General features: G+C 38.6%; 1 protein-coding gene across 1 annotated transcript in view; it reads right to left on the bottom strand.

Moving 5' to 3' along the window:
- Window positions 1-13440, bottom strand: part of nipal2 (NIPA like domain containing 2) — a 32053-nt gene extending 18613 nt beyond the window's left edge. Inside the window, exons 1-2 of the mRNA XM_042490237.2 lie at window positions 13212-13440; window positions 1029-1097 (exon numbers count right to left, since the gene is read on the bottom strand). Coding sequence (XP_042346171.1) covers window positions 1029-1097; window positions 13212-13289 — 147 coding nt within the window. The 5' untranslated portion in view covers window positions 13290-13440. The remainder of the gene's footprint in view (window positions 1-1028; window positions 1098-13211) is intronic.
- Window positions 13441-23318: the final 9878 nt, after the last annotated feature.

The following is a 23318-nucleotide window of genomic DNA, read 5'->3' as shown; positions in this document are numbered from 1 at the left end:
TTTCATAACATTTCAGAAATGATCTAAATGTTATTACTTGATGTAGTTTTTTAGATTTTAAAAGTGGTAAACAAAATTTTAGAGTGGCAGACAAAAACTAGAATCACTGCCATGCAGTTGTATGCCTCCACAAACCAGTCAAGTTACACTTGCAGTTTATATCCATAACTGTGAAAACACTGTTGCTGCAAACACATCTATGCCCCCGGCAGCAGAGAAGATCAATACAATCAGCACAGTTTAAAGGAGGATTCCCAAGATTCCCAAATGTCTCCCCTTCTATCCTGATTTATGACGTTAAATGATGGTTAGAAAAGTGTTTTTGCATAACAATATGATGTCACAGTGAAGTTAGCCTTTGGCTGTAAGATGTTATCACGTCATCACTTTAGCCTATTAAACATTTGTGTAAAATTCTATCATAATTATTGACCCCCAAAATCTAATCAGTGTTGAGTCCAAGTGGACCCTTAAGAAGTTCTCTTGAGATGTTCCTGAAATATTGTGTTTGCAAGAAAGGGATGGATGAATGGAGAGACAACCATAAAATATAATCCGGCCAGGGCTATTACTGGTATGGAGGCATTAAAATACCTGCCAGTGGCTGATAGTTAAAAAAAAAAAAAAGGTCATTTCAGACCCTCTCAAAACAATTGCTTAAACTTCACTTAAAATTGTGCTGATAACACATCAGGGAGCATAATTAGTATTTTAATTAAGTCCAGACACAAAGAGCAAAAACTGTTTGAATACTTAACAGGACAATTGTATTGATAATTACAGTATTAAAATGAAATTGATTTCTGATGTTTAAACATTCACTTCTATTATTTCTAATTCAAATGGGTTTTATTGGCATGAAATACAAAGTCATTTCTGCTGTCTGCCACACAATGCCTGCTGGGAACTTGTCAGCATATCCCACAGTCTAGCAGTGCTTAGAGAGTAGAAAAATGACTCTTTACAGGCATTAAGAGCCTGCTGCGTGCAGTGTGTCTGCTGTACAGCTGGATTCCAGCGTTTCCTACCTGTATGTTGAGTGAAATGCTGATGAGGACATTCCCACATATGGAGATTATGATTCCCACGAGATATGTCTGTGGGAACAAACAGTAAACAGACACAAGATCAGGTGACGCTCTACTTGTCACACAACATCTCCAAACACCCCATAATACTCACTGCAAGTCTTCCCTCCAGCTGTCACATCTGTCATTTCCATGACAACCTCAGAGTCTGTTGTTCCATTGGTTCCATTATTCAAAGGCATTAGTGTGTGTGCATGTGTGCGTGTGTGTGTGTGTATGTGTGTGTGCGTGTGTGTGTGTGTGTGCTCCGGTGGTACAGAGGCTTCCAGGGTTTCATGATATCAAACTTCAAATTCTCACACACTCACATGCAGCGAAAAGCAACAGACACAAAGACAGAAATTTAACTCTCCCACGATATATGACACCTCACATAGGTCTGTATGCAGGTTAGTACACACAAACATCCTGGTTATGAGACATATGTAAGGTTGTGGGAACAGAGCTCCAGAAATGCTGCATGCATTGTTGGTGGACTTTAATATGGGCAGTTCAAGTGTCACAGCAGCAAATCAACAAGACAGAGTCTACAGCCGCGATAGTGACTCTGTAAAGCTGTACCAGACTGTATGAAAGAAGTGGACATAGACAGAGTTATTTCAACAACTGGTTTGTGGGCTGCTGTTTTGAAGTTTGGGTTGGGCATTTTGGCTATTGCCACCAGTTATTATTAAGTCAGAAGTAATAATATATGAATGAGAGGCTGAATTTGTGAGGTTACTTATAGCCACGCCTCTATCATGACTAACAGGTCACTGTGTTGGCAATCAGAAGGTAGCCACACCCTAAAGCCTACCTAGCTTAATCATCTAGCCTATTTTAGTCTAATTAACAAAATAAACATAATGTCGTATTACAAAGATTTAAAACCAGTGGTTCTTGATCGTAAACTTAATAGGAAAATCTTTACTGATGTAATAAATCAGTTGAGAAGCAGGGTCAATCACCAAAAACGTCTTTGTGCAATCAGTGAAGTTGCCCCCTGAGATGCCCCCTGCTGGCCATTTGAAAGAATGCAGGTTTAGAGGGTTCACATTTATAAAAATTACCTTTGTCATATTTGCTGAAACTGTCAACATGTCCTGACAGCAGTTCATGAGACAGAAACAAAAAAAAACATGCTCCTTCTCCTTACACTTTTTATGGCATTATATAGATATCCACAGCATCTAAACAAAACAACCAATCAGAGCCAGGAGAAGTCTCTGACACATGTCAAAAACTGCTTGGTGAATTCTCACACATGCTTTTAGGAGCACTAAGAGGAGCCAAAAAAACCATTATTTTTTCACAGATTGTTTAACTCATGTACTACTGTCAGGATATAGTGACAGTTATTACTAATATGAAAAAAGTTATTATTACTATTTCATCAAATTCGCTATTAGGCACTTCTGCATCGGTCTCACGTTTCAGAGGCAGCGGCTGGGTTAGGTCGTATTATATAGTCTACTGGCTGTACTTGGGCATCGCTAAATGATGACTCAGCTTGCTAACATGCTAATAAAGAAAATGCCAAGATGCTCATAGTTGGCAGGTAAAATGTTTATTATATTCATAAGTAGACCATGTTATCATGCTGATATTTCTGAAGTGGCACTAAAAAAGAAGCACAGCTGAGGCTGACGAAAATATCGGTAGTTTTGCAGGTATTTGATCATAAACCAAAGTATTAGACGAATTACAATTTTGACCTGGTGAAAATGCAATATGGAAAGGTAATGGATGAGAAAATTCAGAAGGGATTTATCTTTTGGAGAACTTAAACGTCTATATAGTCTTTTGGCAATCCATCCAATAGCTCTTACAATATTTAAGTCTGGACCAAAGTGGTGTATTGACTTACCGACACTGCTATCCCTAGAGCCACGCCACCAGCTTGGCTAAAAAGCATGTAAAGCTCTTGAGAAATATTGCCCCCCCAGAACAGCCTTGTATACTGAGATTCTTTGGCAATGTGGCCATATCTTTTTGTAGCCAACTCCCTGCAGGAATGCATAACTGGCACTTCAGTGATGGAAGGAGAAACAGGATCCATTCGCTTTAAATGTTTCAAGAATCCGCTCAGCTACTTTCCCCCATATGCTTGGAGGAATTATTGCCAAGAGGAAATTTAATTTTAGGTCATAAACATACCGGTGGCTGTGGGCGGACAAAGTTTACAAAGAAATGAAAGCGCGCAGTGGGGGTGGAATGTAAATGATGAAAACCTAAAGAAAGAAACTCAATCACTGCGGTAGAAGCGGCCAAGCACATCCAAGTATTTATCCCTTGAAAGAGCATTATGAGAGAGATGGGGGTAGAGAGAGAAGAGAGGAGGGAGATACAATAATAGGAATTAAAAGCAAAGGATGCAAGGCAAAGGGGCTGAAAAATGAGAGGGAGGGAGAAAGGTATGGTAAAAAATGGGAGGAGAGCAGCACTAGATTAGAAAAAATAGAGGAGAGAGAGTAAATGCTCAGGTTCAGTGGCCCGTACTGTGAGATAAGACGGGCAGTGGGTTATTGTCTGTAATGTCCATCTGATACTGCTGACAATGAGATAACAGCACTGTGGTCAAAGGCTAGCAGAATGAATGGAGTGCAAATTAATTCCTCCAGTCTCCAAACACAACAACTGATCACTATCACGCAATCCAGAGGTCGTCTAGCGCTCTGTCAGAGCACATTATTAAACAAACTTTGTGGAAAATATAAAATATCTCTTCACACTACTGAGGGGATGGAGCTGTCATTTTAGCTTACTCTTAAAATCATTAACCATAGACCAAAACCCACTCTCTGAACAAGGAAAACAGCCGTAACCCTCTGCTCTCTCTGTCAGCCTCTGACACTGCAGTGAAGCATACAAAGGACCGCAAGACAAAATGATGAATCTTCCACGGAACACAATTTCATAACCTTTCTTTTAATGAGATCATACTCTAGACTTACAAATTGCAAAAGTCTTTTTGGTCCTAGTGGCAAGATCTCAAAATAGTTAAGCATCTGGAATAGTATCAAAATTTACAAAGATGAGCCCAAAAAGTCGAGTGCCAGATACACCAAAAGAGAGAAACACAAATCTACAACCACCTTGGCAAGTCATTAGGAAACTGTATGTTAAAGTTTTGTTGTATTGCTAAGTCTTCTTTTTTATAGCTGTTGTAGTTAATGTAACTGTGACCTGCATGCTAACAAAGTGGCTACTTGTCACATTGTTTTAGATGCAATGACTAAAAACCATGGATTTATTAAGAAACCTGGATACTTCATTGTTGCTAAGTGGCGCATGCAGTCAAGAAAGCTCTGTTTTCTGCAGTATGAAAATACCCAGGTGATCAATGCTGCTTCTACGTCATTGGGCCCATAAAGCGAGAGACTTCTGCCAGTGGAGCCAGCTACTTCTGGTTTAGCATTTCACTAACATGGATGGGGATAAAATGATTTAATCTTGCAGCTTTTTCAGACTTTCAAAATGGTATTGGAATAAATAGATCTTGTTAGGGGGATGAGTCATTTTGTGGAGGCTGTTATGCTCAAAAAATGTATCCAATGATTTACAGACCCCTCTTTCCCAATTTAGGTAAACTTTTTGGCCAATATGAAAACTGGCATTAAAGCCCTTTGCACCTCCTGGGGGCCTGCTCAAAACTGATGTTTCAATAAACACCTTCAAAGATTGGATTCATTGAGAATATTTATTCAGGGCAGCCCTATAAAACAAAAAGTGACGTATTTTATCCATCATTACATAAACCCCAAAGGGTTACCCAATATTCTAGTGTCCATTTTTGTCCAGCAAAATGCTACGACAATGACCGAGTCCCAGATCTCAGTTTGGAGTTTAATTAGGGTCTCATTTGCAGTCTTCTGTCTAAGCTTCTAAACACGACAGGAATACACTACCTCATTAGCCTGTGGCTGAATGTTTGGTTAATGTAACACACTCACGTCTATTGCCATGGGATCTGTAGTCTGTGCACCAAAAGAAAAGAAAGACAAAAGTCCCCACATCATTCAAAGGAAAGGGTAGAAGTGAAGAAATGAGGAAACATGTACCTACAGCCCAATTTCCATTAGTTTTGACCTCTCTGATCATCACACAACATAATTCCACCCAACATCCCACTTTAAAATAAAACCTCTTGGGTTGTACCTTCTTTACTGCATAACACACCTCATCATTTCTTATTTCACAATCTGTTTCTATCCTCCTCATCCTCTGCTCCATTCAACCTTGACACAAAGTCTGATGAGTCCACTGACCTGAAACAGCGAGGATGATACCACACCACAGGCAAACAGGTTTTTGACTCCAGTGTGTGTTTATCTATCTATATGTGTGATGCTTGCAGAGGTAAACAGGATTTAGGAGGGGGAGGTGGGGAGCAGATGGGCGACTCGCTGATGAGATTCCTCTGGGGCTGATATCACATCAAGGTAAAGAGTGTGTGTTTGTGTGCGGGGGGGTGTGCGATGATAGCCTCCTTCCTCAAATGTTGAAGGAGACAGACAGACAGAGAGAGAGTGTGTGGTGGGCTGTCATTACTGTAAGAAATGACGACTAACGGCTCTGTGGTAATTCACGATCAGACAGAAGGTGTCATCCATCGGGCCAGCTGTGCTCAGTTCACTAAACCAAGATCAATAACCTTATCAAGCCTTACAGGACAGAGTGTAAGTGGCCCGCTGCTTTGCAGTTACTGAGCCCACAAGGAGGCTGCTGGTTAATGCTGAGAGGGGCCAGGGGGCAGAATGACTTTGTGTTTGTGAGAGAGAGAAACAGTGTGTTAAGAGTACAAGGTAGTGGATGTACAGCCTGAGGATAGTTTATTCCACAGACTTCACACGGGAGTGAAGTGTATTCAATCTATTTACCGTATATTATCCTTTGTTTGTCGTTTAGCTTTTGATGGGAGGGAGAGTGCATGCATTTGCAGTAAGGGTGGTCACAGCAGGAACACAAGCATGTCACCAAGACAGCTTGAGCCTAAAATGCTCCACCCACTGCGGGAGGAAAATCCACATGAGAGAGTGTGAGAGAGGGGAAGATAAACAGAGAGAGTTTTCCTGTTGCAGGAAATCAAACAAAGCAGTAAAGGCAGGCGAGGCCGGCACGTTGGGAGTGCCACTGGCTTGTGGCTTACTTAGCAAACATTACACACTTTACCTGAGGAAAGCGAGAGGCTACACAACACTAAGCTCCCTGTGTTGCACTTTAATAGTGTGTTAACTACTTGGATTTGATGTTTTGCAGAACTTAACATTTTTTTTTTGCTATTAAGCTTTACCTTTCAGAAGCTGCATGGTAAAGAATTTAAGATAATGCTGCTTGCTCTATGCAATGCTGGAAAATAACTAATTTACTGTACTTGAATTGTACTGAATTACGGCCTCAGCAAACTGGTCAAGTTGCAAGATCTACACAATCACAGCTTGAAGGTGGGCACTCAACATTAGTGTCACCTACTCAGTATCTGACCAAACACTTCTGTTCCTGGGTTATGACATTGCGTAATGGCCAGAAAATTGTTTTTGTAGAACATTATGATGAATAATGACGTGGATGTCATCACTTCATTATTTTATCCTGTTAGACATTTGCATGAAATTTAGTCAAAATGAGCATGTACATTCTTGAGTTATGACTAAAAAGGTTGTGAGGTCACAGCGACCTATGACCACCAAATTCTTATCAGTTTATTGACGGTAGACATATGTACGTCGTAGCCTGCAACTCAGGAGGGAATGCCTTTGTACAGTCTGCATACATCAAACTTGACGTCGTACACGAAATTATTAATATCCATGTCAAAACTTACAAGATTGCAGGAAGTCTTCAGGAAGTTTGAAAAGATCACTTACACCCTTAGACAACAGAAAGCCAGTGGTGAAAAATATTGGATGAAATGGAATTGTTACTCTCAGGAAATATAATCAGTTTAGTGCCCTTTAAAAAAAATAAAGTCCTCTTTATTTAACTGTACCTGTGTGCTAATTCTGCATTATGAGTACTAATCTTAATTATCTTCTTAACTCCAGCTTACTTTTACTAAAGTAAAATTTGAATGCAGGAATTTTACATGCAGTTGAGTATTTTCCAATTACATTATATCTACTTTTACTTAAGTGAAGTATCTGAACACTTCTACCATCACTGCATCTGTATTTGGAGAGTTAGCCAGTAGTTTTTAGGTGGACTTCTCTTTTACTGCTCCAGTTTGTACGTTTGATGAAGTCTCCTGTAATTGCAGGGTTGTTCCTGGCCAGGTATCATGAAAAGCTAATTATACTCCAGCTTTCTTTCAGCTTTGTCAAAATGTAATTAATTTGTGACAAAGTGGGATTTGATTGCACAAAATGTCACTGGAGAACAATTGACACCAAAGAACTGACAGCTTAACTGGCAAACAACACAGCACACAATACCAGACTCTGAGCAGCCTGCTGCGAGTCTTAACAAGAAACGGCAAAATTACTGTGAGAATCAGAGAAGGTAATTGTGTTCTTTAACCTGATACTGACACAGATTGTGAGGAAACCAGGCAACGGATCAAATAAAAGACCTCAGCGTGCTTTTACTCAGCGCTTTAAAATTCACAATGACACAAACTCAAACAGGAGTCTGACAGCAGTGGGCCAGCGAGTTTGAATATCACAATCAAGATACACTAAAGTCAGCAAAAACTCAGAGAACCGCATAAGCACATTTATCATCAAGGCACAATCAAAAACGTGTCAGATTTCATCCACTGAAGTTTTTCTGTTTATTTTAACTGTTCCTCTGTATCTTTTAAATCTAATCACAGTCAGTGTAAATTCTATTAAATAAATGTCAGAAATAAAGTCAATTTGAGTGTCTAGTAATTTTAAAGTTTTTTTCACCCTCAAGGTATAAACTTAATGTAAGTAATGCACAAGTGAGAATAGTGTTTGCTGTATTATAGGACTGGACTGAGAATGAGACTCTGAATAAAACATGCACACATTACGCTTGCATAGTTCATGTTTTACCTTATTTGTATTCCTACTGTAACCTTAATCCTGCACCCACATTCACCCTGGTGAGGACATTCATCATCCATACTACACGCAACTCTGGTGACAAGCAATTTTTCACAAGTGTGTTCTTGCATAGAGCAAACTGTAATCACTGGATCAGAACACCAAACTTTGTGCCCATTTGCAAAGCATACAGCTGCTCAAAAGTGCATTATGTAAGATATAATTTTAGTTTAAAACATCAAAAAATTAACTAACCCTATCAACTGAGTGTTAAGAAGTAACACCTTTGACGTTATGTCCAACATACTGATGTATTGTAATGCAGAGACATCCACAGTTAAGCAGCCAGAGACAGGCCAGGGACGGGCCAGGGACGGGCCAGGGACAGGCCAGGGACGGGCCAGGGACGGGCCAGGGACAGGCCAGGGACGGGCCACCCCCTCTGTAATAACACATCCTGGCCTGAGAGGCGATTGTGAGTCACTGTAGCATCTAGTGTGCCACAAAAGTTAAGCCAGCTGGATCAATGGATACTAGGGGTCGACAGATATTGGTTTTTCAGGGCTAATACCAATACCGATTATTATTATTCACTGAGACTACAATAAAAAAGTTACAATGAGAAATGAAAATCTTTCCATCAATATTTAGAATTTGTAATATAACAAACTCCAACACAAACTTTGTTAAAATGCCAAATGTTTAATCAAAACTGAAACTTTCAACATCATATACAGAATTTTCCCAGTATCTTTTTGTATAAAGTCAAGCGAAAAATAACAATATGAATGAATACAGAAAAATAACTTCCTAACGCTTTACAAAGTAAAAGTTCCTCCCATGCTGACACTTTGTTTGCACTTTTTAATCAATAAATTTCATCAGCGATCATTAAAAACACAACGCAGATACAAAATGCCAAATATTGGCCCCAATAATCGGTCAGGCTGATAATCTGTCAGCCTCTAATGGATACACTGTAGAAGTTACAGTCTAAGTTAATTTGCCAGTTAGTGTGTAAGAAACACAGTGATGGCCGAATTTCCAGGAAAGCGACCATTATCCTCATCACAAGCAGCTCAAGAAAAGAAGCAATGTAAGAAGAAGCAAAACTAGCGTAAATATTAGTGTGGCTTTCTAACACTGGAGACAGCTCTTGGAAAGTAAAAAGATGCAGTTTGATACTGCTAAGTAACATCTAACATTGACTATTTACTAAAACATATCTTTAGTCTAACTAATGACAACACAAACTGTAGGCTTACAGTTCACCATAAAATTTTCAAATGGTATGATGTGATGTGGTGTGACTGTTTCACCTACAATGACAATAAAGGCATCTATCTATCTATCTATCTATCTATCTATCTATCTATCAGCCTTATTTTGATTGACTCTGCTGTCAGTTATGAGTTAGCTTTATTAAGACTGTAAATTGCAGTTGTATGGACCCAGTAGTAGACTGGTATTTAAAGATTGAAATATGGCCCCCTATGGACTGGACTGGGTGGCTGGAACTTAAATACTGCACCTTTAAGTTTTTTGGCTCTCCTGTCTGAATCTACACCAAAGCTAAAGCAACCAAAGCTAAATGGGCCTTAAAGCTGATTGAGGGACGGACAGCACTGATCCTCCTCCTCCTCCTCGCCACCACCCTGACCTAAAGACAGACAGATAGACAGCATGGTCCTTTGTGTCCACTGACAATGGGGATCTGTCCCACCCTAGGATGGGCTGATCTCTGGATGAAGCCCGTCAGTTTCTACTCAGAGACGGCTGCTACAGACAAAGCAGAGGTTCGAAGAAGGATGTAGACATTAATCTTGGCAACCTTACTTATTAGGTCAGTTTTAAGGTTAGATTATTATTACTATTAAAATATGCAAATTATAGGCCTGTCAGCAGATTTAAGTGATAAGAACATGCTTCCAAAAATCCTTAATGGCTCACTCCTTGCCAATTTTACTTTAAACTACTGACCAAATAAAGGCTGTAAGGGGACTCTGATCAAGGTCAAATGATTACTTTCAAGGGAAACTTTTAATATGTAATGTACATCCAATAATACACGTACAAGATGAACACAATTTTGCTTTTCTAAGAACCTTCCCAATAATAAGGCTGCGAAGAGAAACAGTGTTATTAGAATAAAAAGGATTTATTGCCCTAGGACAAAGAATGTAGTCAGTAAATTATAAAGGAAATTGCCTATTACATTTTTATATACTGTATCTTGTGTACAAGATATTCTATTTGGATTGATAATGGCATAATTAGCACTATCAGGGGGGGTCAGCAGAGATATTCACATTAATCCTCTGGAGACCGTGAATATCCAAGGTCAAATACATAGAGCCACTTTGAAAAATGACCTGCTCTGGATCAAAGTGATGGACAGAGAGACTGAGTGAATAACTGTCATGTGTGGTACCAGGACAAAGAAGAAATATTAACTACTTACACTGATGTAGGCACATGAGTTGTAGAGTAATGTCTGCCAAACGGTTATCTTTAGGAAACTGCCAAGTAGCACAGTTGCTCTTGAAGCAAAGTCTGCACAGGTTTAACCCCTCAGACTGATACACAGTCCCAGGGGTGTAAATATAGACAGTGCAGATGCAGTGGGGCCTGCAAGGGTCTGTTTAGAGCACAGGCCCTCCAGCAATGTGTTGGGCAGAGAAAGAGCCCTTGCGAGTGATTGAGATTGCCATCTGAGCTGTGTTCAACGTTTGAAAACATTCAAATCAAGGTTATTATATTTAACTAAAAACTAACAAAATAAAATAAAAATATGCAGGAAATGCCTTTAGTTTTAGTCTTTATCAGTTTGGCGAAAACTGTCAACACAGTAAGCATTGGGAGGCTGTGGTGCTTATGTTTGTTGAGACTGGGATGTCTACATGACATGAGTCAACTGCCTTCTCAAAATACTGTGTTTGTATTGTAATGCCTATTCTGAAATTCTTAAATCTAGTTTCAGTATTCATTTCAGTTAGTTGTTTTTTAAAAAATGAAATTGGTTAAACTGGTAAAAAAAAAAAAAATTACTAAAAACAAAATGGTATCTTCATTCTTTTGTCACATTATGCAATGGCATGCTTACATAAACTATGAAAAACCACAAATAAACTATTAAAAAACCTATTCAATTAAATGAAGCATTTCTTTTTTCTGTTATTTTTTCATATGCAGATATGCAATGATGATTGCTGGGTTATACGTATGTTGATGTTTTTGACTTGATCAAGAGACGAGATGTTACTTTAGCCATGCCTTTTAAACATAAAAGCAGCAGTAAAAAAGATGCCTAATGGTGTGTGCCTCATAACTAGAAGCTTGGTGCACTAGGGCCCCTCACAGTAGCGTGCACAGGGGCCTATTGTAACTACCTTACACCACTGCACATACCAAACTGAAATTATAAACCACTGAGCTTGTAGCAGAGATGTTCCAACTATTAAACATGCATCACCAGAGGCAGTTATCTCTTGGGGACGGATGACTTCTCATCCCATAACGGGTGAGTCAACCAATGGGACAACATTAGTGTGCTTGAACGTGAACATTTTCAGTCCATCAGTGGAAACAATGTTCAGCTCTGGGAGGCAGTTAAAGTGCGAGACAGGCAGATATTGTCCCTTGGATGTTGGGATGTTCTCTGGGATGGTGGGTAGCTGGGACCATTAGCCAGCTGCTCAGGACTCTTACAGTAGATCTATTCTCTCACAACCCACCCATGGGCCATTACTCATTACACACGCCTCTCACTCCTCCTCTGTCTGTCTCTCTCTTTCTCTCTCTGCCCCTCATTGGTAATGTCACACAGAGGAGACATGGCAGAAAGAAAGAAACACACTGACAGGGGAAGATGAGCATGAGGAGAATGCGTGTCTCCCTGAGAGTAGGAGTGCAGAGGATGGACACACACATAGGACATTAGCATACACACAGTGGAAAAGACAGACATTACATTACCATACACACACACACACACACACACACACACACACACACACACACACACACACAGAGATGTGCGCAAACTCAACTCAATGCACAGAGTCAGGACAGTCCACTTCAAAGTTAAAAGTTCAAAAGAAAGAAAAGACCTTTCAACACAATGACTTAATCATGGTCACTTTAGAAAATAGTTGTGACAGGTGCCAACACCGATAGATCTCTGCGCCGTCTGGCTCCCTCATCCACACTGAGTGCTCATTAACCAAAAAGCTTTGGAGGCTGAGGTTATATTCTGACTTCCAAGATTTTTTTTTTCAGCCTAACTTAATCTTCTCTAACATTAGTGTGACTTCCTGCTCCAAATTTAAGTCAGGGAGGAAGTTCCTGCAAGTCCAAAAAAAAGGATTAGGTCAAAACTTTCCTTGTTTTCTCCTCCCACCCAGCTCTGACTTTTGCAGTGAAGCTGAACAGCTGAAACAGGTTCAGCATGATTTATATCATGTCATGGTGAGCAAAGTAAATACGTGATATCTAATGCTGGCTTTAGCCAATGACAATTTGCATTATCTTTTTCATTTTAATATTTTTAGAAAGCATCATGTTCTTAAACTTGTGGCTTTAAAATGTCTTTAAATGGCATAAATAAATAAATATAAATATGGGCGAATATTTACATATATCTTCTTGTATAATTTCACATCATAAATGTGACATACCCTGGTGTGGAAAATGTCTCAAATTAACTGTCTGAACAAAGAAGTGAATTGGGTTTAAAAACATGGGGAAAAAGGCAGTGACCAATGATCCCACAAACTGCAAGATTTTAGTAAAAGGAGACGAAGACAATGACCTGAAAAGTCGTTTTAAAAAGGGGGGGGGGGGAAATTCAGAAAATTCTGAAAAACTACGGCTAAATATTTCGAAAAATAGGCTATATGTATAACTACATTAATTATATATTGAAATTATGTTACAGAAAAAAATGTACATATATTTGTTATTTTCTGCACTTATTGCGGGTCATTTTTTTTGTTCAGGTTTCAAAGGTTTAACCTACTCCACAATCTCTGAAATATTCAACTGTTGTTCTGATACAACTGTCTCACATCGCACCATTTTATGCTCCACTGCGTGTAAACTTCGTCTTCTCAACAGTTTGGAAGTGAAACAAACTTACCTGCAGTGGATTTTCCAGGATCTCAGCACGGTGAGCCTGAGCGGAGGTCACATTCAGAGCCTCGCTTGAATTCGCCATGTTTTCCTTATTGTTTAATAAGGAAATAATATTCTTGTGGATCCAAACTCCCTCTCACTTCACATTTTTTGTCCGCTGTTTATCACCTCATCCCGTCCCATGCATCCCACGTCGCCTGAGTGCAAAGAGGGAAAGTTCCTCATTGTTTAGAGGCGGATCAGGAGTTGGTGCTGACTTTAAGGACGATCGGAAAAAAAACAATTGAGTTGTAAATACATCAGAGAGTCTGTTTTTAATCATTAAAATGCCTGTCAAATTAGTTGATTTTGGTGGTGGATCATAACCAAGATACTAAATATCAGTAGCATGTCAGATGAAAAACTCTTCAACTGCTACAACACTGAAACCGCTAGCCCCACTTTGTGTTTTATATAAATTGGCGATTACTCTGATTTACGACTATCACGAGGTGCACATGAAGGCAGCATATGGGAACAGGTGCGCTTCCTGTTGCACATGTAAAAATAAAGCAGCTGTGATGAATTACTGTAAATCAGGGCCGGAGCCAGATGTTGAAAACATTCGTGGCTCAGCACACACCTGGCTGTCCGGGGGTATGGTTATTTTCCCAATTAGAGTATATTTGCACTATTTTTAAAGCATTATGAAATAATAGAGTATTTAAAGATCTGTACATTATGCTGGAAAAACATAATGGCTGCCAAAAATAAAAATCCTGTAAATCCCACTCTTTTTTGTATTTGATTGTTTTCCAACTGTCTTTATCATTCTGAAACCATGACACCATAAATGCTAAGGATGACTAATTTTCACACCAGCCACCTAAAAAGAGACAAAAAGTGTCTGATGCTACCGTTTTAGGGTTAAATAACATAGGTGAGGTAGAACTTTGGTGTAAAAAGCATTACTATTATATAATATGTTATACTTTGCTGGTATAGATTTCACAGAATTAATTTTTAACTCCTTTCCTTAAACAGAGGGTCCACAACCCCTATTGGGTCCTCAGTGTTACTGCAGGGGGGCAACCAAATTATTGTTTGATAATTTAATTGTTTTAATTGTTTTTTCAAAAATGTAATGTCTGAAAATACACATTGACATGAATGCAGCATATTATTAGCAAAAACAATTTGGCCTATTTATAAAAACAAAACAAAACCCCAGATTCAATCCTGTAAAATTAGTTTAAAAAAATAAATTAAATATATTTTTTTTAAAAAGTAAAAAATAAAAAAAAAATAATAAAACACTTGAAAATTAGCTAAAAATGAGCAAATTTTTTTTTTTTAAAAAAACCAATAAATAAATAAATAAATAAAAATAAATGAATAAAAAAAAAAAAAAACAAGGAAAAAAAAGCTGACAAATAACCTGAAAGGAGTGCTTATGAATTGAAAATAATTCTGTAACATATTTTTAAATACACAATTATGATTATTATGAACGAAGTTGATAAGACATTTTTCCCCTACTATTTTTTAAAAAAAGAACATCAAAATCTACATTTGTAAGATTTAAATACATTTGAAAGTCATTTGAACCCAGCATAAGAAAACTACATCAGATGTTTTTGGCGAAAAGCATATTGGGATGAATAACATATTGTTTTCTGAATCACACAAAGTTGAAGGTATTTTAAAAACCTAAAAAGATTTGGGACTCTTGAAAAAAAATCAAGGTATGGAGCCCCAGAAGCCACCACCCCACTTCGCCTCTGCTGTAGTTGAGATGTTGATGCAACATTTGTCGGGACGCCCAAGCCTATGCTGGCTTGATTTTGTGCACCAGTGCCCTACTTTGTGTTAAACATGTTGCCACCTGCTGGGCACAACCAGGATGACAGAGAAATCTAGCTGACTCTCCCAGATGGCTTAACAACACATCTGATTTAAAAGAGCTACATGATGTCTCACTTGTTTTTAGGCTGATTATGTTCTCACCTACAGACAACAGGTGTTCCATTGTGTGTGAATCTGCAAATTTATTAGCATCCACTTGTCATCATCGCTTTTGGAGACCTCATCAGCAGCTCAAAGGGAAATGGACCTTCATCACAAATGGTGATCCCCATTCAACCTGGGTCCAGCTGTGGATTTGTTTCGGTCAAAGGGATGAACTGAGATACATTGTTGTGTTGTCTTTTATAGGATCTCACTGATCTGCCTTTCTTTCTGTGAATAGACGAATGATGAATGCTTGTTTGCTCTGGTGTGCTCAACATAAACAACATTATCATGCAGAGATGGGGCTGCTGCTTTCTTTCAAATATGAACAGCCTTTTCTGGAACGCACACACGTGCGCCCACGTGCGTGTGTGCGCACACACACACACACACACACACATTGTGTTACTACCATATAACTAAATTTCATGCACCAAAAAAAATAGCATAAGGATCTACATACAAGATGCATTTTAAATTACATTTATACTGTATTCTCACCATTAACCTAATACAGTGATTGATACATTAGCACTAAGAAGGACTTGATCTTCAGGTATAAGTAGATATAATATACATAACAAACCTCTACAAACAAGAATTTCACAAACATCTCATGGATGAAGCCCATGCGGACGGCTAGATTTGAAAACTTAAATTACAGGGGTCAAACTGGGATGTAGATAAAAGATTACAGTAGATGCACGCCTCGCCTATGAAGTATGCAGCTACTGCTAGCTCAACTAATACCACTGAGCTCGCTAACACTGCAGTGCAGAGAACGCCATTAATGTTTGCATTTCGCACTGTCAGCAGTTTTCACTTTTTTTTTCATTTTTTAAATAAAAAAAAAAGTAAATCTTTTTTTCCTTTTATCTCCAACTCTCTGCAACACGAACAAAAACAATCTACACTGATAAACAGCACTACAGGAAAGAAGAAAATATATATTTTTGATTTTGGGGTGAACTGTCACTTTAAGACTTAAACTTAAAGCCCTGATTCTCAGCAATAATAAACTGTACATAGTTACATTGTTTATTCAGGGTAATAAATTAATGCCAAAAAAAGAGAAACATTCTAGGATAAAATAATATCCTATAGCCATGAACAGATTATGATGCCTTCGGCCCTAATGGATACAGACATTCATTCATTCATTCATTTTCTGTAACCGCTTGTCCTCGCAAGGGTCAAGGGGGCTGGAGCCCATCCCAGCTGTCAACGGGCGGAAGGCGGGGTACACCCTGGACAGGTTGCCAGACTATCACAGGGCCGGATACAGACATGTAGGCTAAAAATCTCCCATCCCTTGGGCATAGGGACATCACATCAAGATCAGTTGTTTTGAGTCACCTTGTGGTCATTTTGAATTCTGACATTATGTATCAGGGAGCTGTGCCACCTTCTTAATTATATTTGGTATGTTTTCCTGTAGTCTTTGCATGCAGGCATGTGAGGCTCAGGGTGTCTGATGATTCAGATACTGCATTATAAAGACCTTGTACATGTTCAGACAAATGTTAAACAGGTTGGACTAAGTTTTACACACACTTTAAGTTTTGGGTACGGCTATGTCCATGCAGGCATCCAAGATCTTCTCTGACGTCAGATCTGTGTCATGTTTAAAATATATTTGACTACCACCAACTGAGGCTCATAAATGTTAATTTTCTCAGTCTTCAAACTGAAGACTGACCAAGAGTACACATTTTTCCACATCAGCTGGCATGTACAATTGCAGTTTATTAAAACCCTGCGGCAGATGGATAACCCTGAGGAGCAACATCACCTCAGATTAAAAAGAAGAAGGTGAAAAGAAAGATCTGCAATGTCTCAATGCTAGAAGTCCTTTCATCCTCACAGAGGAAAGGACACTCAATCAATGCAAGTTGTGAGTGTTCACACGAACCAGGGAATGTGAAGGACACAGTGGGACAACTCTGAGTTCCCAGCAGACTATTGATGAAGCTTGTGCACAGAAATAAATTGCAAATAACCACACAGTGCAGCGCCATTTCCTTGTGTGAGCTGCTTCTGAATTTAGGTCACGCTAATGCTGCTGTTACACGTTATTGCTTAATATCAGAGCTAATTAGTGCTCATCATGTTGAGCACATAGACTTCAGTCAGATGGACATTTGTTAATATGTAATATGTTTAATTACTGGACTGAGGGCACTCTTTCACTCAGAGCTGGAAGTTGGGGAATCAGCTTCTCTAGTTTCCATCACTGTTCATTCTGCTCCTTCTGTCCGGAGTCAGCCAGCTTCCTCTGTAATCAAGGACCATTTGATGTGATTACTGTGGCGTGAAGGGGAAAAGGGGAGACCAGTGAAAGCACATTTTATTTCACGTGCTGGAATAACATGACTAAACAGATTCCCCCCTTTTTTTTTTTTTAACTATTTCCATAAATCTCTCCAGAGAGTGCTGCTTCATCCATCAGCGCTGGCAGGGATTCAGAGCGAGCTGTGACTGACAGCTTTTGTCATGGAGAGAGGAGCTCTTCCCCCAGAGGTTTTGTCTTCCCTGGCAATGCTTCACATGAATTCCTATTGTTTTCCAGCGAAGGATGAGGTCAGCATATTGTTGATCTTTGACCTCAAATGTCGATACTGAAAGGAAGGAAATAAGAGTGAGGAGCAAAAAAACATAAAAGAGAGGAAAAAGATGGAAAAGAGAGATGCATAAAGGCAGGGAGAGAGTGGGAAAGAAAGCACAAGAAAGGACAGAAAGATAAAGGCAGCTGAGCAAAAGATAGGGAGCAGCAGATTTAGTCGACACAAAAAACTCCTACACAGCCTCACTTGAGCCTGCACCTCGGGCTTTGAAGGAGAGAGAGATAACCACATCCTCTTCCTACTTTTCTCTCGTCTTCTCTGTCTCTCTCTCATTCTCTATTCTGTCCTCTCCATCCACCCGTTATCTACCCCCTCCTCTCTTGCACACACACTCATCAAAAGTCTGAAGAAAATGTCATCTTGACTCTGAGGGGGATTAATCGACTGATTGATTGTCTCCTCTTGACCGTGCGGGTCTGATTATAGAGGAAGGCATGATACTGTTAAAATGATTAAAAACTCTGAAATTGATTGGTCCACTTGGAGCAGTTCCTCATTGGGAAACCTTTCCTGGCTGGCAAGTTTTGGTTCCAAAAACATTCTGAGAATGGAACAATGCAACCAGTGCAGTGTTTTAGTAATATTTTCAGCTTCAAGTTTTCTTTTAGTTCCCAGAACATTCTTCTTAAAGTTTGGCGCACATTCTCTATCAACATGTTAAAAATGTTTTTATTTGGTTAACATATCACATTACATGAACCTCAATAACATATTCTGAATGTTGCTATGAAAATGTTCCTTCCTTTGTCCTCATGTAAAATTGTGGGAATGTTTTAGGAAACATTTTATGATCTGTCATCTCTCAGCATCACCAAAACATCCTCAGAATGTTGCAGGTATAATATGACGCCTTATTAAGCATTCATCGGGACATTATTTGAAATTATAAACATTCTTAAAACTTTGTTTGAAAATGAGATTCAGATGTTTTCTTTGAAACATTATTGCAACACGTACGTAACGTTAGCCAATGTTGTGGGAACATTCCCAACTTGCTCAGTTACTCCATATCCCAAGCTCAACACACCCACTATAAATTGTCTTTGAAATTGTCCTTAAAAAACAAACGCTGGCACCAAAAATCCACTTGAATAAACTCTTTCTGACCCAGCTAATGCATTCTTTGCTTCAAATTCAATATTGTTTTGTTCAAAATTAATTTTACACAGAGAGCAAACACAATATTTTGTTTCCCTTGATTTAAGGTCAGAGCTGGAAATTTGTGTCACAGATCATTTTCATACTGAGGACGTTTTATTTCCTTTATCTACTGTTGAGCTGTCGGGGCTGAGACACAACAATAAAGAGGGCCATTATTTCATGATTAAATTTATATGGGAGGTTCTGAAAAGGTCTCCATCAAAAGATATGAGATGTGAATGAAAGCCTGCCAGAGCGTGCAGAATCTAAATGATGGGGATTTAAAATGCAGGAGGTGTTTTAGTATGATCAAAAAGCTTCTGAGTGCTGAAACGCTTTTTGCAGCCAAGTGCAAAATCATATCCCATCCTTTAAATTACTGGCTGATCTAATGCACTTGAGTAGAAAAGTCGGAATTATTGAGACCCATTGTTTTTTTGAATGTTCCATTGTTGTTTGCAAAGGTGAAAATAGCTACGTACATTTATTCAAGTACTGATTTCTTTAACACAATTTTAAGGTATTTGAGTGTATACATTTTATGTTACATAAGGCTCCAACTTCACTTCATTTCATTACATTTTATGACATTACATTTATTTGGCAGTTGTTACTAGTTACTTTTAAAGGAAATATTTTACATAAAAACAGCATATGATAAGTGTATGAAATTGTTAATTGTTAAAATGAAACCTGTTGTTTCAAAAGTGTTTGGCTCCTGCCTGCATACAAACAAAACCCCAAAACATCTAGTGACAAAACTGATGTATGATTCAAGTGCATGACTCGGAATGGCAAAAATCAAAGTCCTTACTTTTACAAAAGGGCTCGGTACACATGCAGGCAGTTGGACAGGCAAACAATCGATAAGAGCAAGGCAAAAGACAGGTCAAAAACACAAACCAAAGGATCTAGAAAACAAGGAATACTACAGTAGCACTACAACAAACGCTGGGATGTTTGACACAAGGAACAAAGACAAACTGGCACAGGGCGCAGGAGTACGCAGAGGGAGACAGGGGTAATTGGACACAGCTGAGACATATCAGGGCGGGGCAGGCAATCACACAAGCAGGAAACACGCGAGGGCCGAGGTGGGGACCTGAAAGGAGAGTAACAGGAAATGAATCTAAATAATGAAAACAATTTGTCTTAAAAGCTTGACAAGATAAGACGCTTAGTTGGTGCTCTTTGTAATGCTTCAGATGTCCAAGTGGTTAGCAGTTTCACCAAAGAGAAATTTCTACTTGAAAATTCTCAGATGGTTTAAAAAAAAAAAAAAGATTCAGTAACAAAATATTTAATTGAAAAACAAGTAAAAATTTAACAAGTCAAAAATTAAAACAATTTGGTGAGAACATTGTATTTATTTACCTATTATTCATCCCACGACCCCTCTTATTTGGACTATATATATGCATATGTATATAAAGCAGATAAAACCAGCTCCACCTATCAGCTACAACAGTAAAATCCTACATACATCACATTAATGCATCAGTACCAACAATCTAATAATGTCATATATAATACAACACTGTTTTTTTTGTTTTTGTTTAGATGCTATATGTAACATACTATATGTTTTACAGACTGCAGCATATCTTTTGCCCTGCTGAGAGGGTGATTGGCTACAATTTGCTATTTCTTTCAGGACCTGTATGCCTCCAGGACCCTAAGGCTGACAGGAAAGATTTTGGGCCCCCTTTCCACCATGGTCACCAGCAGTAGCTGTAGTCCATCCGGACCAAAACCTCAAACCACATAAAGAGTTTCTCATCAACAAGGTGTGGGACCCCTAAACCTTGATCCATATTTTTGCACCTGCACAAAACTGTACACCTATCTCATTCTACAACTGTTATATTGAACATGTTTGTCATAGTTTGATCACAGATAACAATAAAAAGGACTACTTACACTAAGTAGAACACCTGACCCCGATGGTTTCAGGACAAAAACCTGCTTCTGAATGTCGGCAAAACTAAGGAGAAGATGGTGGACTTTGGAATGAAGCAACAACTTCTCTCTCCACTGGGCAGATAGCTTCAAGTACCTTGGTTTCTACATTACCGAGAGGCTGAACTCAGTAGTGAGAAAAACGAGGCAGAGGCTGTTTTACCTGAGATGGCTGAGGATATTCTGACTATCCCCTCAAATACTGAGGAATTTCTTCTCCTGCAACATCAAGAGCGACATGACGCAGAACATCACTGCCTGATACAGAAACAGCAGTGAACAAGGACCACAAGGCCCTGCAAAGAGTGGGCTGTTCAGCTGAGCACAACATAGGCGCTGTTCTTCCCTGCACAGAGGATGTTTATACCAGCAGTTTTTAAAAACTAAGGCCAGGAGAATCATAAAAGATCCCTACAACCTGGACGACAGCCTTTTCTCTGTTTTGAAGTCTGGAATAAGGTATCAGATACACAAGGCTAGCACTGGGAGGTTCAGGAGGAGCTTCTACTCTCTACCTGACTGTAAACCTTATTCTTGTTCTGATTATACTTCTGTATTTTACTTAAGCAGGATTTAAACTTTCAGCTATAATTTAATATTTTTACTAAGGCTGTCAAATGATAATTTTGCGATAAATCGTAGAATTTAATTGCATGTTTGCATGCAATATAGTTATTTTGCATCACAAAACAGTTATGAAATTCATATTAACAAGGTAATGCAATTCTTACCAGACTGTCTTGATTAGGAATCAAATGACAGCAAAAAGCTGCAAGAGACATATGTCTGTCAAGGAGATACTAATGGGTACCAAAAGAAGCCTTTTTCATTCAAATATCTTGAGGTCAGAGGTCAAGGGACCCCTGTGAAACGGCTGTGCCGTTTTTCCATTGCCAAAATTTAGCCTTACTTTGGACCATTATTCTTACTGAGAAGCTATGTGTAGTTTTCAATAGAATAGTTGATTATAGTTGATTCCCAAGGTGTTTTAGTTTGATATGATGCCGGTGTCATCACTCGAGCTTTCTAACTAAGCCCGGTACAGCCTCTTAAAGACAGGAATATTGAGTGGCCATTAACACAGTAAAAAGAAATTAAACGTGTTTATTACAACCTTAATCACATCACGATTAACATGTTAATGCTGACAACCCTAATTTTTTTTTATAATATATTAGTACCATTGTTTGATTAACTCATTAAAAACCTGGTCAGCATCAGTTTCCTTGTGTTAAGTTAAGATGCCTTTTACAAGCCACTAAAGCTTTTAAAACCTGAGAAAACTGGTTTGATTTCTTATAAAAACATGGCAAAAAAAGCGGTGAGCTACATGGTAAAAAATGTTCCACAAATTGCAAGAAATTAGGAAAAGGAACCAGAATTTTATTTTTTAAAGAGTAAATAAAAAATGTCCATAAATTATTATCATAATTATATATTTAAAATTGCGTGACAGGGAAATTTGTTTTTTTTCAATTTTCTTCTTTTTTTTAACCTTTCATTTTTTAAATTATTATTATTGCTTATTTTTAGGTAATTTTCTTGTAACTATTTACATTTTTTTGGCCTTGTCTTGCTAAGTTGCTCATTTCCTTCTCATGTTTTTTTTCTTTTTTTTCTCTTAAATCAATCCAATTTGCTCAAGGTTCAAATGGTTAAAGGATTTGAGTGCTGTTTCTGTCACAGGCTGTTTGTAATAGTTGAATAAACTAAAGTTGCCATAATAAAGTCAGACAGAAGGACTTCTTTGCAAAGCAAGGCCTTTCTTTCTAAGGTGGCTTGTTCAGGAACAAGCTATGAAGAATAGTTCCTCCTCCACAAAGCAGCACATTAAACTCAACCATGTGGGGGAAGAATGAATCAAAAGCTGCACGGTTCAATGAGACGCAGACAGTGAATAATCTGCAGATACTAGTCTGCTTTGCCCAAATAATTTAGAGCCAACAGCCTCAGTAATCCTGAACAAAGTCCTGATGACACTCATTGTTACAAACATCAAGCTTCTTCACCCACGCTAATGAAATCTGAGGAGGTGTATGTTTGTGGCATCAGAGATACCATTCAGGACTGATGGAGCTTGCAGAATGAGAAGACACCCATTATGTTCACCTAAATCAGATATCGCACACAGATAATGAACACTTCCCAGCAGGTAAAGGATAAACACTGACTGTAACCTATTAATCCTGAGAGCTCTGACATCTGAACGTCGTCCAGATGTTGCGCAGTAAAGGCACATTGCACGGGATTATAAGGCATTCCTACACAGTGAGAGAACATATGGAGAGAAATACTAAGCATTATACACATACATCAAATAATCTCAGTAAACAGAGGATGATACCCAGGCACTCATAATACGCTGCTGGTCGAGGGTAATGATAGACTAAATAGGATTA

The sequence above is a fragment of the Plectropomus leopardus genome, chromosome 11 (assembly GCF_026936395.1).
Source record: "Plectropomus leopardus strain MGB_pleo_1.0 chromosome 11, ASM2693639v1, whole genome shotgun sequence".
In the NCBI taxonomy this organism is placed as follows: Eukaryota; Metazoa; Chordata; class Actinopteri; order Perciformes; family Serranidae; genus Plectropomus; species Plectropomus leopardus.
This window is presented reverse-complemented; position numbering and strand designations above follow the sequence as displayed.